At 60.1% G+C, this 12,500-nt stretch overlaps 2 protein-coding genes across 7 annotated transcripts in view; both read left to right on the top strand.

Moving 5' to 3' along the window:
- Positions 1-3,045, top strand: part of c3h5orf34 (chromosome 3 C5orf34 homolog) — a 6,182-nt gene extending 3,137 nt beyond the window's left edge. For both annotated transcript variants that reach the window (XM_068311403.1, XM_068311404.1), the window contains 4 exons: positions 167-236; positions 311-393; positions 1,301-1,347; positions 2,674-3,045. In XM_068311403.1, coding sequence (XP_068167504.1) covers positions 167-236; positions 311-393; positions 1,301-1,347; positions 2,674-2,846 — 373 coding nt within the window. In that variant the 3' untranslated portion in view covers positions 2,847-3,045. The remainder of the gene's footprint in view (positions 1-166; positions 237-310; positions 394-1,300; positions 1,348-2,673) is intronic.
- Positions 3,046-3,501: 456 nt separating this feature from the next.
- LOC137592163 (rapamycin-insensitive companion of mTOR-like) overlaps positions 3,502-12,500 on the top strand; it is a 14,348-nt gene continuing 5,349 nt past the window's right edge. For 2 of the 5 annotated variants that reach the window (XM_068310107.1, XM_068310109.1), the window contains exons 1-30: positions 3,502-3,573; positions 3,697-4,861; positions 5,748-5,812; positions 5,916-6,047; positions 6,147-6,210; positions 6,418-6,544; positions 6,643-6,812; positions 6,893-6,960; positions 7,151-7,218; positions 7,286-7,368; positions 7,470-7,557; positions 7,620-7,710; positions 7,802-7,868; positions 7,966-8,046; positions 8,134-8,234; positions 8,328-8,490; positions 8,660-8,761; positions 8,892-8,938; positions 9,105-9,240; positions 9,329-9,528; positions 9,719-9,845; positions 9,915-10,079; positions 10,152-10,228; positions 10,313-10,391; positions 10,654-10,763; positions 10,837-10,924; positions 11,021-11,113; positions 11,186-11,292; positions 11,377-11,606; positions 11,672-12,500. The exon at positions 11,672-12,500 is cut by the window's right edge and continues 192 nt beyond it. In XM_068310107.1, coding sequence (XP_068166208.1) covers positions 4,589-4,861; positions 5,748-5,812; positions 5,916-6,047; positions 6,147-6,210; positions 6,418-6,544; positions 6,643-6,812; positions 6,893-6,960; positions 7,151-7,218; positions 7,286-7,368; positions 7,470-7,557; positions 7,620-7,710; positions 7,802-7,868; positions 7,966-8,046; positions 8,134-8,234; positions 8,328-8,490; positions 8,660-8,761; positions 8,892-8,938; positions 9,105-9,240; positions 9,329-9,528; positions 9,719-9,845; positions 9,915-10,079; positions 10,152-10,228; positions 10,313-10,391; positions 10,654-10,763; positions 10,837-10,924; positions 11,021-11,113; positions 11,186-11,292; positions 11,377-11,606; positions 11,672-12,500 — 4,031 coding nt within the window. In that variant the 5' untranslated portion in view covers positions 3,502-3,573; positions 3,697-4,588. Of the gene's footprint in view, positions 3,574-3,696; positions 4,862-5,747; positions 5,813-5,915; positions 6,048-6,146; positions 6,211-6,417; positions 6,545-6,642; positions 6,813-6,892; positions 6,961-7,150; positions 7,219-7,285; positions 7,369-7,469; positions 7,558-7,619; positions 7,711-7,801; positions 7,869-7,965; positions 8,047-8,133; positions 8,235-8,327; positions 8,491-8,659; positions 8,762-8,891; positions 8,939-9,104; positions 9,241-9,328; positions 9,529-9,718; positions 9,846-9,914; positions 10,080-10,151; positions 10,229-10,312; positions 10,392-10,653; positions 10,764-10,836; positions 10,925-11,020; positions 11,293-11,376; positions 11,607-11,671 lie in introns of all 5 variants that reach the window. The other 3 variants (XM_068310110.1, XM_068310111.1, XM_068310108.1) reach the window with 3 other exon arrangements.

A 12,500-nucleotide genomic window follows, 5' to 3' on the forward strand; every position in this document is an offset into this window, starting at 1 on the left:
TGTGTAAGTGGGTGTGTGTGTGTGTGTGGACACATGTAATCTATACATGTAGACAGAATAACTGATGGACTGATGAATCACTAGATTGACTGATCAATGGATTGATTGATCGTTTGATTGACTGATAGATCTATGGATTGATTATCTGTATTGATCTTCTCTCCAGGCTCCTGTCCTGTTACCTGGGGGCCCAGCGGTCCCTGAATCTCTCAGCCAATCCCAGCTGCTTACAAGAGGTCAGCCAATCGGAACGCGGTGACCTTTGACCTCCTGTTGTCTCCAGCTCTTCTGATGTCTGACTTGTTTCCAGGTCGGGTCGTCGTGTGAATCCCCCCCACCTGAAGCCAGCGGGTCACCGGAGCAGCGGTCCAGGGTCCAGCAGACGAACCACCGGTGAGTTCCTGTTCCTGTGCCCTAAAGACTGGGGCCCCCCAACGTCACCCCGTTAATGTTTAAAGGCTGGAGCCCCCCCCAACGTCACCCCGTTAATGTTTAAAGGCTGGAGCCCCCCCCAACGTCACCCCGTTAATGTTTAAAGGCTGGAGCCCCCCCCAACGTCACCCCGTTAATGTTTAAAGGCTGGAGCCCCCCCCAACGTCACCCCGTTAATGTTTAAAGGCTGGAGCCCCCCCCAACGTCACCCCGTTAATGTTTAAAGGCTGGAGCCCCCCCCAACGTCACCCCGTTAATGTTTAAAGGCTGGAGCCCCCCCCAACGTCACCCCGTTAATGTTTAAAGGCTGGAGCCCCCCCCAACGTCACCCCGTTAATGTTTAAAGGCTGGAGCCCCCCCCAACGTCACCCCGTTAATGTTTAAAGGCTGGAGCCCCCCCAACGTCACCCCGTTAATGTTTAAAGGCTGGAGCCCCCCCCAACGTCACCCCGTTAATGTTTAAAGGCTGGAGCCCCCCCCAACGTCACCCCGTTAATGTTTAAAGGCTGGAGCCCCCCCCAACGTCACCCCGTTAATGTTTAAAGGCTGGAGCCCCCCCAACGTCACCCCGTTAATGTTTAAAGGCTGGAGCCCCCCCCAACGTCACCCCGTTAATGTTTAAAGGCTGGAGCCCCCCCCAACGTCACCCCGTTAATGTTTAAAGGCTGGAGCCCCCCCCAACGTCACCCCGTTAATGTTTAAAGGCTGGAGCCCCCCCAACGTCACCCCGTTAATGTTTAAAGGCTGGAGCCCCCCCCAACGTCACCCCGTTAATGTTTAAAGGCTGGAGCCCCCCCCAACGTCACCCCGTTAATGTTTAAAGGCTGGAGCCCCCCTACGTCGCCCTGCTAATGCTGTTCTGGTGCAGGTCGGGCGTCGTCGCTGCAGAGCTGGAGAAGATCCGACGTTTCACCTGTATCCTTAAACCAGTAAGAGGAGGCCACGCCCTCTGAGCCTGACCCCGTTACCAAACGACCCTCTGGGGGGGGTTACTTTTCATTCTACATAAGAAAATGATATAAAAACATTTTCTATATCTGATGGACCAAGAACTAAAATCACTGATCAGTTAGTCTGACTGGGAGGGTCCAGTAGGCCCCGCCCACACGACCACAGTAATGTCAGTACTACTGTAAATACTACAGTAATGTCATTACTACTGTAAATACTACAGTAATGTCATTACTACTGTAAATACTACAGTAATGTCAGTACTACTCTAAATACTACAGTAATGTCAGTACTACTCTAAATACTACAGTAATGTCAGTACTACTGTAAATACTACAGTAATGTCAGTACTACTGTAAATACTACAGTAACGTCATTACTACTGTAAATACTACAGTAACGTCATTACTACTGTAAATACTACAGTAATGTCAGTACTACTGTAAATACTACAGTAACGTCAGTACTACTGTAAATACTACAGTAACGTCAGTACTACTGTAAATACTACAGTAATGTCAGTACTACTGTAAATACTACAGTAACGTCAGTACTACTGTAAATACTACAGTAACGTCAGTACTACTGTAAATACTACAGTAATGTCAGTACTACTGTACTACAGTAATGTCAGTACTACTGTAAATACTACAGTAACGTCAGTACTACTGTAAATACTACAGTAATGTCAGTACTACTGTAAATACTACAGTAATGTCAGTACTACTGTAAATACTACAGTAACGTCAGTACTACTGTAAATACTACAGTAACGTCAGTACTACTGTAAATACTACAGTAACGTCAGTACTACTGTAAATACTACAGTAATGTCAGTACTACTGTAAATACTACAGTAATGTCAGTACTACTGTAAATACTACAGTAATGTCAGTACTACTGTAAATACTACAGTAATGTCAGTACTACTGTAAATACTACAGTAACGTCAGTACTTCTGTAAATACTACAGTAACGTCAGTACTACTGTAAATACTACAGTAATGTCAGTACTACTGTAAATACTACAGTAATGTCAGTACTACTGTAAATACTACAGTAATGTCAGTACTACTGTAAATACTACAGTAATGTCAGTACTACTGTAAATACTACAGTAACGTCAGTACTACTGTAAATACTACAGGACATTAAAACAACCCATAATAATAAAGTCCCTCAGACTTTAACCCCCCGGCTCGTGGACCGGTTCTGGTACTGGTTCCAGTCTGTGGGTCAGTCGGTACCGAGCTGAGGAAGAGGAGCGTGCTCCTTAACGTCCTGGATCAGTTCTGCTGGAGAACAACCACCTGCTGAGAGGGGGGGAACCTGCAGGGGCAGGAATCGGCCCAGCAGGGGGCCCTGAGGTGCCGGAGGAGGACTTCATCGCTGACGTTCTCCAGAGAACGTCCAGAACCATCCAGGACATCGATGCTCTCCTGTCTGCAGCCTCACTGACCTGATGAAGAGGAGCAGACCCTGATGAAGAGGAGCAGACCCTGATGAAGAGGAGCAGACCCTGATGAAGAGGAGCAGACCCTGATGAAGAGGAGCAGACCCTGATGAAGAGGAGCTGGACTGTCGGGTGACTGAATAAAGAAGTTTAATGTGTGACGAAAATAAATGTGTGTTTGTGTGGAAGCTGGCTGTCAACAAATTAAAATAAACAAGTAAATAAACTGAGTGAAGGCCTGATGGGAATGTTCTTGAGACTATAGTGCCCCCTTTGGGTGGGGGGGGCACAAACAGTAAAAACAAGGACAAATAAACCTGGTGGTCCACTCAGAGTGAGTGTGTGTGTGTGTGTGTGTGTGTGTGTGTGTGTGTGTGTGTGTGTGTGTGTGTGTGTGTGTGATGCATTTCCTTTCTCGTGCTTGTTTTTTGAATCTGTGTCGTCACAGATCGTGTTTTGTTCTTTTAATTCTATTTCCGGTCCCTCTCCGTCTCTATTAATAGCCGTTTCCACGCAGCCCGTCAGGCTGACTCCAGGTCAGCTCTGCCCCGCCCCCTTGCGGCCCCGCGGCAGACTCCAGGAGGTCGAACTGATCTCAGGTCTGCCGCGGGATGTCTTCACAAACTCCGTTGTCTGTACTCTCGCGAGACTCCGCGAAGTTTCCGGTGTTGTGTATGTTCCTGGAAACATGGCGGCCAGCTTCCGCGGCCGTCCTATTCGTAGTCTTCGGATGCGAGGTAAGCCTGCAAACGCGGGTGGGTGGCGGCGGCTCCGGCGGGGTTCCGCCCGCTGCGGGTGTCGTGTTGTGGGGTGACCGAGCCGCGGGCCCTCACCGTGTCCGTGGTGTGTGTGTGTGACAGGGCGGAACGACAGCGGGGAGGAGAACGTACCGCTGGACCTGAGCAGAGGTAAGCCGAGCCGTCATCCCCCCACAGCGGTGATTGTCCCGGGGAAGAGGAGCCGCCCGCGGCCGGCGGCCCCGGGGGGCCCACACCAGGCGGCCCGCCCGGCAGTCGTCACGTCACGCCCGTCACTCGGTCGCGTTCGCCCGGTGTTTCTCCTACTAACACCGCTAGCTGCGCTAGCGCGGCTAGCGCCGAGACGGTAGCATTGCTAGCTAACTAACTAGCCGGTTAGCGCTAGCTAGCTGCCGCGGCTAACCGCCGTGACGCTGCAGTGGTGTCGAGATTCACCGGACCGGTACCGGCCGGAGGCGCCGGGCCCCCAGCCTGTTAGCGGGGCGGCTAGCAGCTAGCTCCGGGTGTCGCGCACCGGCTCCGTCTCTGGACCCAGACGCCGGTTCGTTCGGGTCCAGTGGGGTCAGAGAACCGGACGGAGGATGGATCAGCTGAGGGGTAGTGGTTCCTGCTCCCGGTGGGACGTGATGGCGGCTGGGGTCAAAGGTCGAACCTCACGAAGCCCGGAGGTTCTTCTGAAAAGTTCTGTCAGCTGTTTAACCTGCTGGGGGACTCAAAGAAGAGGAGAACCTCCTGATCCTCAGAGGAGAACCTCCTGATCCTCAGAGGAGAACCTCCTGATCCTCAGAGGAGAACCTCCTGATCTTCTGCCTGGAGTCACAAACAAATGTTGATTTCATTGTCATTCCAGTAGGAGTCGATGTTCTCCTGGACAGACAGTCTCCAGACTGTTTCTCCTGCTTTTAAGTAGTTAGATTCTGAAGTTAATCCTGAAGCTCCTCTAGAAAGCGTTCCAGTGTTCTCCTCCACGTGGACCTGGTGGAGGAACGTTCTCATGGTGGGACGTCTCCTGGGGGCCGGGGCCCAGCTGACCCGTGTTTGGACTGCACACACTCCCTCAGTCGGACCGGCCACCTCCTTCCTGCAACACGTCCTCCGCGGTTCAACGGCTGCTGTTGTGACAACAGGGGGGGGCTCCTGCTGGATACTTTCTGTTTGTGTCTCTGCAGAGCCTTCAGAGAACTTCCGTGAGATCCTCCAGAATGTGGCCAAACCCCACGGAGTCAGCAACATGCGCAAGCTGGGCCACCTCAACAACTTCATCAAGGTGAGTCTGGAGGGTGTGGGGGCCCCCGAAGAGACTCACAGGCCACGCCCCCTCTGAGTACCCCCCCCTCTGTTGGGTCCCGCCCCCCTCTGACGCCCCACCTGTTTCTGATTGGGGGGTGAATGAGGAGCTTCCAGGTTGGTGTCACTGAAGCCAGCTGGACTCGGGTGATCTGTAGCTCAGGTGGGGCTGGGGGGTGCAGGTGGGGCTGGGGGGTCCAGTTGATTTGATGAGGAGGAGGACCTTAGGAGGGAGGTGGGTGTGACCCCAGGAGGTGTGATCTGTGTTGTGTGTGATTGTTGTGAAGTATTTGTCCCCCGTTATCAGGAATGCAGGCCTCACACACACACACACACACACACACACACACACACACACACACACATGAGTGTGGAGGTTCTATCAGCGTGTGTGTGTGTGAGACACAGGTGGAACACACACCTGTCCTGCAGCGGTGCTGGGGTTCTATCAGAACAGACCTTCAGGCCCCGTCAGACGGTTCTGGACTCCTATTGGTTCCTGACGGAACACAGGCCAAAACATTCCTTGAACCAATGAGCCTCCAGCGTGTAGAAAACGCTGAGTCATGTTATTGTTTTGCAGCCTCTTTCTCCCCCCTCCCTCGTTGTGTCTGCTGGGGGGTCTGTTCCTGTCTGCGTTCTCCTCAGGACTCGTGTGAAGCGTGGCGACCGTGATGCTGACGTTCTGTTGCCGTGGCGGCAGCCGATTGCGTTGCTGTGGCAGCGGCTGATGCGTTGCCGTGGCAGCAGCTCATGTTGCGTTGCCATGGCAGCGGCTGTTCCGTTGCCGTGGCAGCGGTGAAGCGTTGCCGTGGCAGCGGTGAAGCGTTGCCGTGGCAGCGGCTGACGGATGCTCTGTGTTCCAGCTGCTCTGCAGCGTCAGCCACCGGGAGGACAACTTCGGCTTCTCGTACGAAGAGATCATCATCTGGTAAGTTCAGCTCCATCCCGGTCCTGCTCCCTGGGTCCTGAGGGGGCCGGGCCCCTCGCGCGTCACGTGGATGTGCGACTGACTGTGTCTCCCCGCCCCCCAGTCTGCGACTGGCGCTCCTCAACGAGGCCAAGGAGGTGCGTGCGGCGGGGCTGCGCTCCCTCCGGTACCTGATCAGAGACACCAGCGTCCTGCAGAAGGTCCTCAGGCTCCGCGTGGACTACCTGGTGGCCAGGTGGGTGACCTCACGACCCCCCAGCAAGTGTCAGCTTCCTGTTCAGAGCCCCTGTCCTGCTGACGGGTGTGTGTGTGTGTGTGTGTGTGTCGTCCTCAGATGCATCGACATCCAGCAGAGCAATGAGGGCGAGAGGACGCAGGCGCTGAGGCTGGTCCGGAAGGTGAGCCCCCCCAGGAGCCCCCAGAACCTCTCTGGTGTGGGCCAGACACGCTCTGCTGCTGCGGCGCCATCAAAACCTGCTCTCACACACCCGCACACACACACACACACGCCCACTAACACACACACTCAGAGACAGGGTGCGTTGTTGACACAGCCCCGCCCCCAGCCCCTCCCTGACTGATGGCCCCTCCTCCTCCTCCTGTAGATCATCACCGTTAACGCCATGTTGTTCCCCTCCTCCATCGCCAACGCCCTCATCGCCGTGGGAACCGACGGCCTGCAGGAGAGGGACCGTATGGTCCGCGCCGCCATCGCCATCGTGTGTGAGCTGGGTGAGTGTGTGTGTGTGTGTGTGTGTGTGTGTGTGTGTGTGTGTGTGTGTGTGTGTGTGTGATCAGGCTGTGACTCAGCCCCTGTGGTCCCCCCCCAGCCCTGAAGAACCCTGAGGTGGTGGCCCGGCGGGGGGGTCTGAGCTCCATCCTGAAGGGGGTGATCGACTGCCAGCTGAGCCGCATCAACGAGGCTCTGATCACCACCGTGCTGCACCTGCTCAACCACCCCCACACACGCCAGTACGTCCGCGTGGACGTGGAGCTGGAGGTAGGCCCCGTGCCCCGTGGGGGGGTCGGACCCAGTGCTGCTGTCTGTACTCACCCCCCCTCTGTCTGTCGTCTCTGCAGCAAATCCTCGCCCCGTTCACCGACTTCCACTACCGACACAACGCCGACACGGCAGAGGGCCAGCTCAAGTGAGTGTGTGTGTGTGTGTGTGTGAGTGTGTGTGAGTGTGTGTGTGTGAGTGTGTGTGAGTGTGTGTGTGTGTGTGTGTGTGTGTGTGAGTGTGTGTGTGTGTGTGTGTGTGTGTGAGTGTGTGTGTGTGTGTGTGTGTGTGTCTTTGTGTGTGTTTTATGTGTGTGTGTTAACCCTGTCCCTCCCCAGGGAGGACAGGGAGGCCCGTTTCCTGTCCAGCAGGATGGCGATCGTGGCGGCGTTCCGCTCCTGGTCGGGTAAGAGCCGCGGCTCCTGATTGGTTGTGAGGCTGTGGCTCCGCCTCATGCGCTGCTCTCTGTCCAGGCATCATCAACCTGTGCAGAGCCGGGAATTCTGGGATACAGTCACTGGTGGGCTTACTCTGCATACCAAATACGGAAGTCAGGGTGAGTACGGACCCCCCCCAGACCAGCATCGGTACCTGCTGGGAGGGGCCAAGAGAACCTGGAGCGGTTCAGGTGTTCTGACCCGTTGCCCCCCCCCACAGAAAGGCCTACTGGAGGTTCTGTACGAGATCTTCAGGCTGCCCCCCCCCGTCGTGACCCAAGACTTCACAGAGGCTCTGCTGAGTGTGGGTGAGTGACCGTCTGACTGGTTCTGACCCGGTGACCCCCCCTGACCCCCCCCCCCTCCTCAGACCCTGGCCGGTTCCAGGACACCTGGAGACTCAATGACGGTTTTGTTGCTGCTGAGGCCAAAGTCATCCTCCCCCACCGGGCGCGCTCCAGGTGAGATGATGTCATCACGCGCGGCTAACAGCTAGCATCAGCTAGCATTAACTAGCCGCTAGCCGCTGCTGACCCGGTTGTGCCCCCCCAGACCCGACCTGATGGACAACTACCTGGCCTTTGTGCTGTCGGCCTTCATCACCAGTGGGCTGTTGGAGGTGAGCGGGGGGGTTTGGCTACGGCGTGGGGGGTTGTGTGGGGGTACGTGTGTGGGGGTTATGTGGAGCTGCTGTTCATCCTCCCCCCCCCCCCCAGGGCCTGGTGGAGGTGGTGACCAGCACTGACGACCAGCTGGCGGTCAGAGCCACCATCCTGCTGGGGGAACTCCTGCACATGGTAACGCCACCCAGAGCCCCCCCAGTGTGTGCCCCCCCCCTCCCCCGGTGGAGTCGTGTGTCCCCTCACTGTGTGTTCTCCCCCCAGGCGAACACCATCCTCCCCCACTCCCACAGCCACCACCTCCACTGTCTCCCCACCCTCATCAACATGGCCGCCTCGTTCGACATCCCGCAGCAGAAGCGACTGTGAGTACCCCCCCTGACCCCCCAGAGTGCTCCGGTGCCCTCCGGGAGCAGCCGGTCTGAAGGTCGTGACCTCTGTCCCCCCCCCCCCCCCAGGCGGGCGAGTGCGGCGGTCAACAACCTGAAGCGCTTCCACGAGAAGAAGAAGAAGGGGCTGAAGCCCCACAGCCTCTACCTGGACCACATCGTCCGCAGGGGGGGGGCCCACAGCCGCCGCGAGTCCCACTGCCGCGCCCACCGGGACATCTACGTCATCAAGGTCAGCCCCGCCCCCCCACAGCACCACGCCCTGCTGGGTCCGCTGCATCCAGGAGACCCGAGTCTGCCCGGGGGCTCACAGAGGCCCGGGGGGGTCCGGTTCTCCTGCGATGCTAAGCGGTTATGCTGAGTGGTCAGCAGGGGGCGCCGTCTGACCGTGTCTCCTGCAGGACACGGAGGAGGCCCTGATGACGAACCTCAGAGACAGTCACGTCCTCCACCACAAGCACAACCTGGAGTGGAACTGGCTGCTGATCGCCACCATCCTGAAGGTGGGTCCCCCCCGGGCAGGGGCCGGGTCGGGTCAGAGGGTGACCCCGGGAGGCCTCCCGGGGTCACTGGTGTCGCCCTGGGTCACCGGTGACCCCCAGCCTAACCGAACTGTCCTGTTCTCTGTCCCAGTGGCCCAACGTCAACCTCAGGAACAACAAAGACGAGCAGATGCACAGGTGAGACCCCACCCGTTCTGACCCCACCCGTTCTGACCCCACCCGTTCTGACCCCACCCGTTCTGACCCCACCCGTTCTGACCCCACCCGTTCTGACCCCACCCGTTCTGACCCCACCCGTTCTGACCCACCCCCCGGCACTGGCCCTGCCCCTGCCCCCCCCCAGGTTGGTGCGCCGGCTGCTGTACTTCTACAAGCCCAGCAGCCAGCTGTACGGGGGTCTGGTTCTGGACCACCCCAGGGCGCGGCAGCTGACCGTGGTGGGCTGCCAGTTCGTGGAGTTCCTGATGGACTCTGACGAGGTGAGCCCACGTGACCCCCCCCTGCCGCTGTGGGCGGGGCTTCCTCTGAGGGTTGTGGGCGGGGCCTCTGACCACGGGCTGTGTGCAGGAGGGGCAGGGCTACCTGGAGGAGCTGGTGAAGGACCTGGTCTCCTGGCTGTCGTCGTCCTGCGGCCTGAAGCCGGAGCGCTGTCTCCAGAGCAACGGGCTGCTGTCCACGCTGAGTCAGCACTACTTCCTGTTCCTGGGGACGCTGTCCGCCCACCCCCAGGGCGTCAAGCTGCTGGAGAAGTGTGGCCTGTTCCAGTGGTGGGTATGGGGGGGCAACGCTGGGCTGGGGTTAGGGGGGTTAGGAAAACACCTAGTTCCTTGAAAGGAGCTACGAAGAGCACATGGGGCCTGGGGGTGGGGTCATGGTCATGGTTAGGGTCGGGGGGTTATGGTTAGGGTCGGGGGTCCGGTGGGAGCCCGGACCCGCTCTAACCCCCCCCCTCTGCAGCCTGCTGAGCCTCAGCGCGGTGAAGAACCAGGACGCGGTGCTGAAGCTGGCCGTCTCCACGCTGGACTACAGCCGGGACGGTCTGGCCCGGGTCATCCTGTCCAAGATCCTCACTGCTGCTACCGACGTAAGCCTCCTGCGGCGGGCTGCTCTCCTCCTGTGGGGGGTCGTCACTAACCCCCTTGTCCCCCCCCAGCCGTGCCGCCTGTACGCCACCAAACACCTGCGGGTGCTCCTGCGGGCCGGCGTGGAGTTCTTCAGCTCCTGGGGGATGGAGCTCCTGGTCACCCAGCTGCACGACCACAGCAAGACCGTCTCCATGGAGGCGCTGGACATCCTGGACGAGGCCTGTGAGGACAAGGTGAGCCCCGCCCCCCCGTCCTGGAGCGCTCATGTGACCCCTTCCCTCTGACCCCCGTCTCCTGGTCCTCAGGCCAACCTCCACGCCCTCATCCAGCTGAAGCCGGCGCTGTCCCACCTGGGAGACAAGGGTCTCCTGCTGCTGCTCAGGTAGGAGCCGGGGCCCCCGTGTGGGGTGCCGTGGCCCCGCCCACCTCAGCCCCGCCCACCTCACCCCCACCTCCCTGTCTGCAGGTTCCTGTCCATCCCCAAAGGCTTCTCCTACCTCAACGAGAGGGGCTACGTCAGCAAGCAGCTGGACCGCTGGCAGAAGGTACGACCCCCCAGGTCCGTCAGGGACACCCCCAGGGACACTCTGTCCTCTGGAGGTCAGAGGTCAACCTGACTCAGAGCGGGTCGGTCCAGCAGAGGCCGCAGACGGGGAACCCCCTGAAGCTCCCCCCTGATGCTCCTCCCTGAAGCTCCCCACTGTGTCCTCCTCAGCCCCGCCTCCCGGGGGCGGGGCTGAGGGGGATACAGTGGGGCGGGGTCTTGGGTTCTGCCCCCCACCCCGGTCTCACACCCCCTGCTTGCAGGAGTACAACTACAAGTACGTGGAGCTGATCGAGGAGCAGCTGAACGAGGCTCTGACCACCTACCGCAAGCCGGTGGACGGGGACAACTATGTCCGCCGCAGCAACCAAAGGTGAGAGGGCGTGGCTCTGGGGGGCCGCCACGGAACCCGTCTGACCCCCCCACCCCCCTGCCTGTGTGTCCAGGTTACAAAGACCAAACGTCTACCTGCCGGTGCACCTGTATGGGCAGCTGGTCCACGACAAGACGGGCTGCCACCTGCTGGAGGCTCAGGTGAGGCCACGCCCACCTGCTAACGGTCGCTAACGGTCGCTAACGGTCGCTAACGGTCGCTAACGGTCGCTAACGGTCACATGCATCTGTCTGCAGAGCGTGGTCCCAGACCTCAGCTACACGGTCCGCTCCCCGATGCTGGACACCTGGGAGGGCATCAAGCAGCTGAAGGCCGCCCTCTGGGCTCTGGTGGGTGTGGCTCCTGCTAGCTTGATGCTAATGCTAAGGTTAATGCTAGTGCTAACGCTGTGGTTCCTGCAGGGGAACATCGGCTCCTCCAACTGGGGGCTGAACCTCCTGCAGGAGGAGAACGTCATCCCCGACATCCTGGCGCTGGCGCAGCACTGCGAGGTGCTGTCGATCCGAGGGTAAGCTCCGCCCCTGCCCCGCCCTTAGTTGGCGTTGGCCCTGGGGGCCCCGTCCTGCCGCTCTAACCTGTCTGCCCTCCCCAGCACCTGTGTCTACGTCCTGGGCGTGGTGGCGAAGACGAGGCAGGGGTGCGAGGTGCTGAAGGCGCTGGGGTGGGACGCCGTGCGCCACAGCCGCCGCACGCTGTGGCCCGTCACGCCCGACGAGGTGGAGCCGGCCCCCCCCTCGGAGCTGTCGTCGGTGCCGAGCACGCTCAGTCTGTACTCTGAGTCCACCGGGTCGCGCCACAACAGCGAGAGCGAGTCGCAACCGAGTAAGACGCGCCCCGCCCCCGTGCCCCGCCCCTACGCCCCCCCTCACCCTCTGCTCTCCCCACAGACGTGTACATCCTGGACGACGAGCGTCTGGACGCCCTGGAGCCGGACGACCCCCCCTTCTACCTGCACCCCAAGGCGGTGAAGGAGCGCGGCCCCTTCACGCTGCTGGCCTCCACCCGCTTCGTCCGCGCCCGCTTCCTCAACTCGCTGTCCCTCCCCAGCAAGAAGCTGCGCTCCGCCAGCGACCCCAAGACGCCGGCGGGCTGCCGCACCCCCACCGAGCTGAAGGGGGGGGCGCGGCGCCACCGGACGGTGACGGAGCCGTCCGTCTACAGCCCCCCCCAGGGCGACGTGTTCGCCGCCGTGTTCAACGGGCGGATGCAGAGGAGCCCCCCCGTCAGCCTGGAGACCTCCTTCGTGGGGACGCGGGGGGGCGGCTCTGAGGAGCAGCTGGCGGACGGCCGGCTGGGCCGCGGCGTGGGCGGGGGCCCGGGGCTGGGGCTCGTAGAGCCCCCAGGCCGGGCGGAGCAGAGCAGCCGGGAGCGCCTGGCGGGGGGCGACGGCGGCAACGTGGGCGGGGTCGGGGGCGGGACTCAGTTCAAGAGCCGCAGCCAGAGCTTCAACACGGACACCACCACCAGCGGCATCAGCTCCATGAGCTCCTCCCCCTCCCGCGAGACGGTGGGGGGGCCCCCCGAGCCCGACTCGTCCGACTGCGTCAGCCTCAACACCGTGGTGTCGGCCAAGACCGCCAAGGCCCCCCAAGCCCCGCCCGACCACGCCCCCAGGTCCTCGGGCGTGTCCCTCGTGCCGCCCGGCTCCGCCCACACCCTCCCCCGCCGGGCGCAGTCGCTCAAGTCGCCGTCGGGGGGCGCCGTGCGCTGCCTGGC

The sequence above is a fragment of the Antennarius striatus genome, chromosome 3 (assembly GCF_040054535.1).
Source record: "Antennarius striatus isolate MH-2024 chromosome 3, ASM4005453v1, whole genome shotgun sequence".
NCBI lineage: Eukaryota > Metazoa > Chordata > Actinopteri > Lophiiformes > Antennariidae > Antennarius > Antennarius striatus.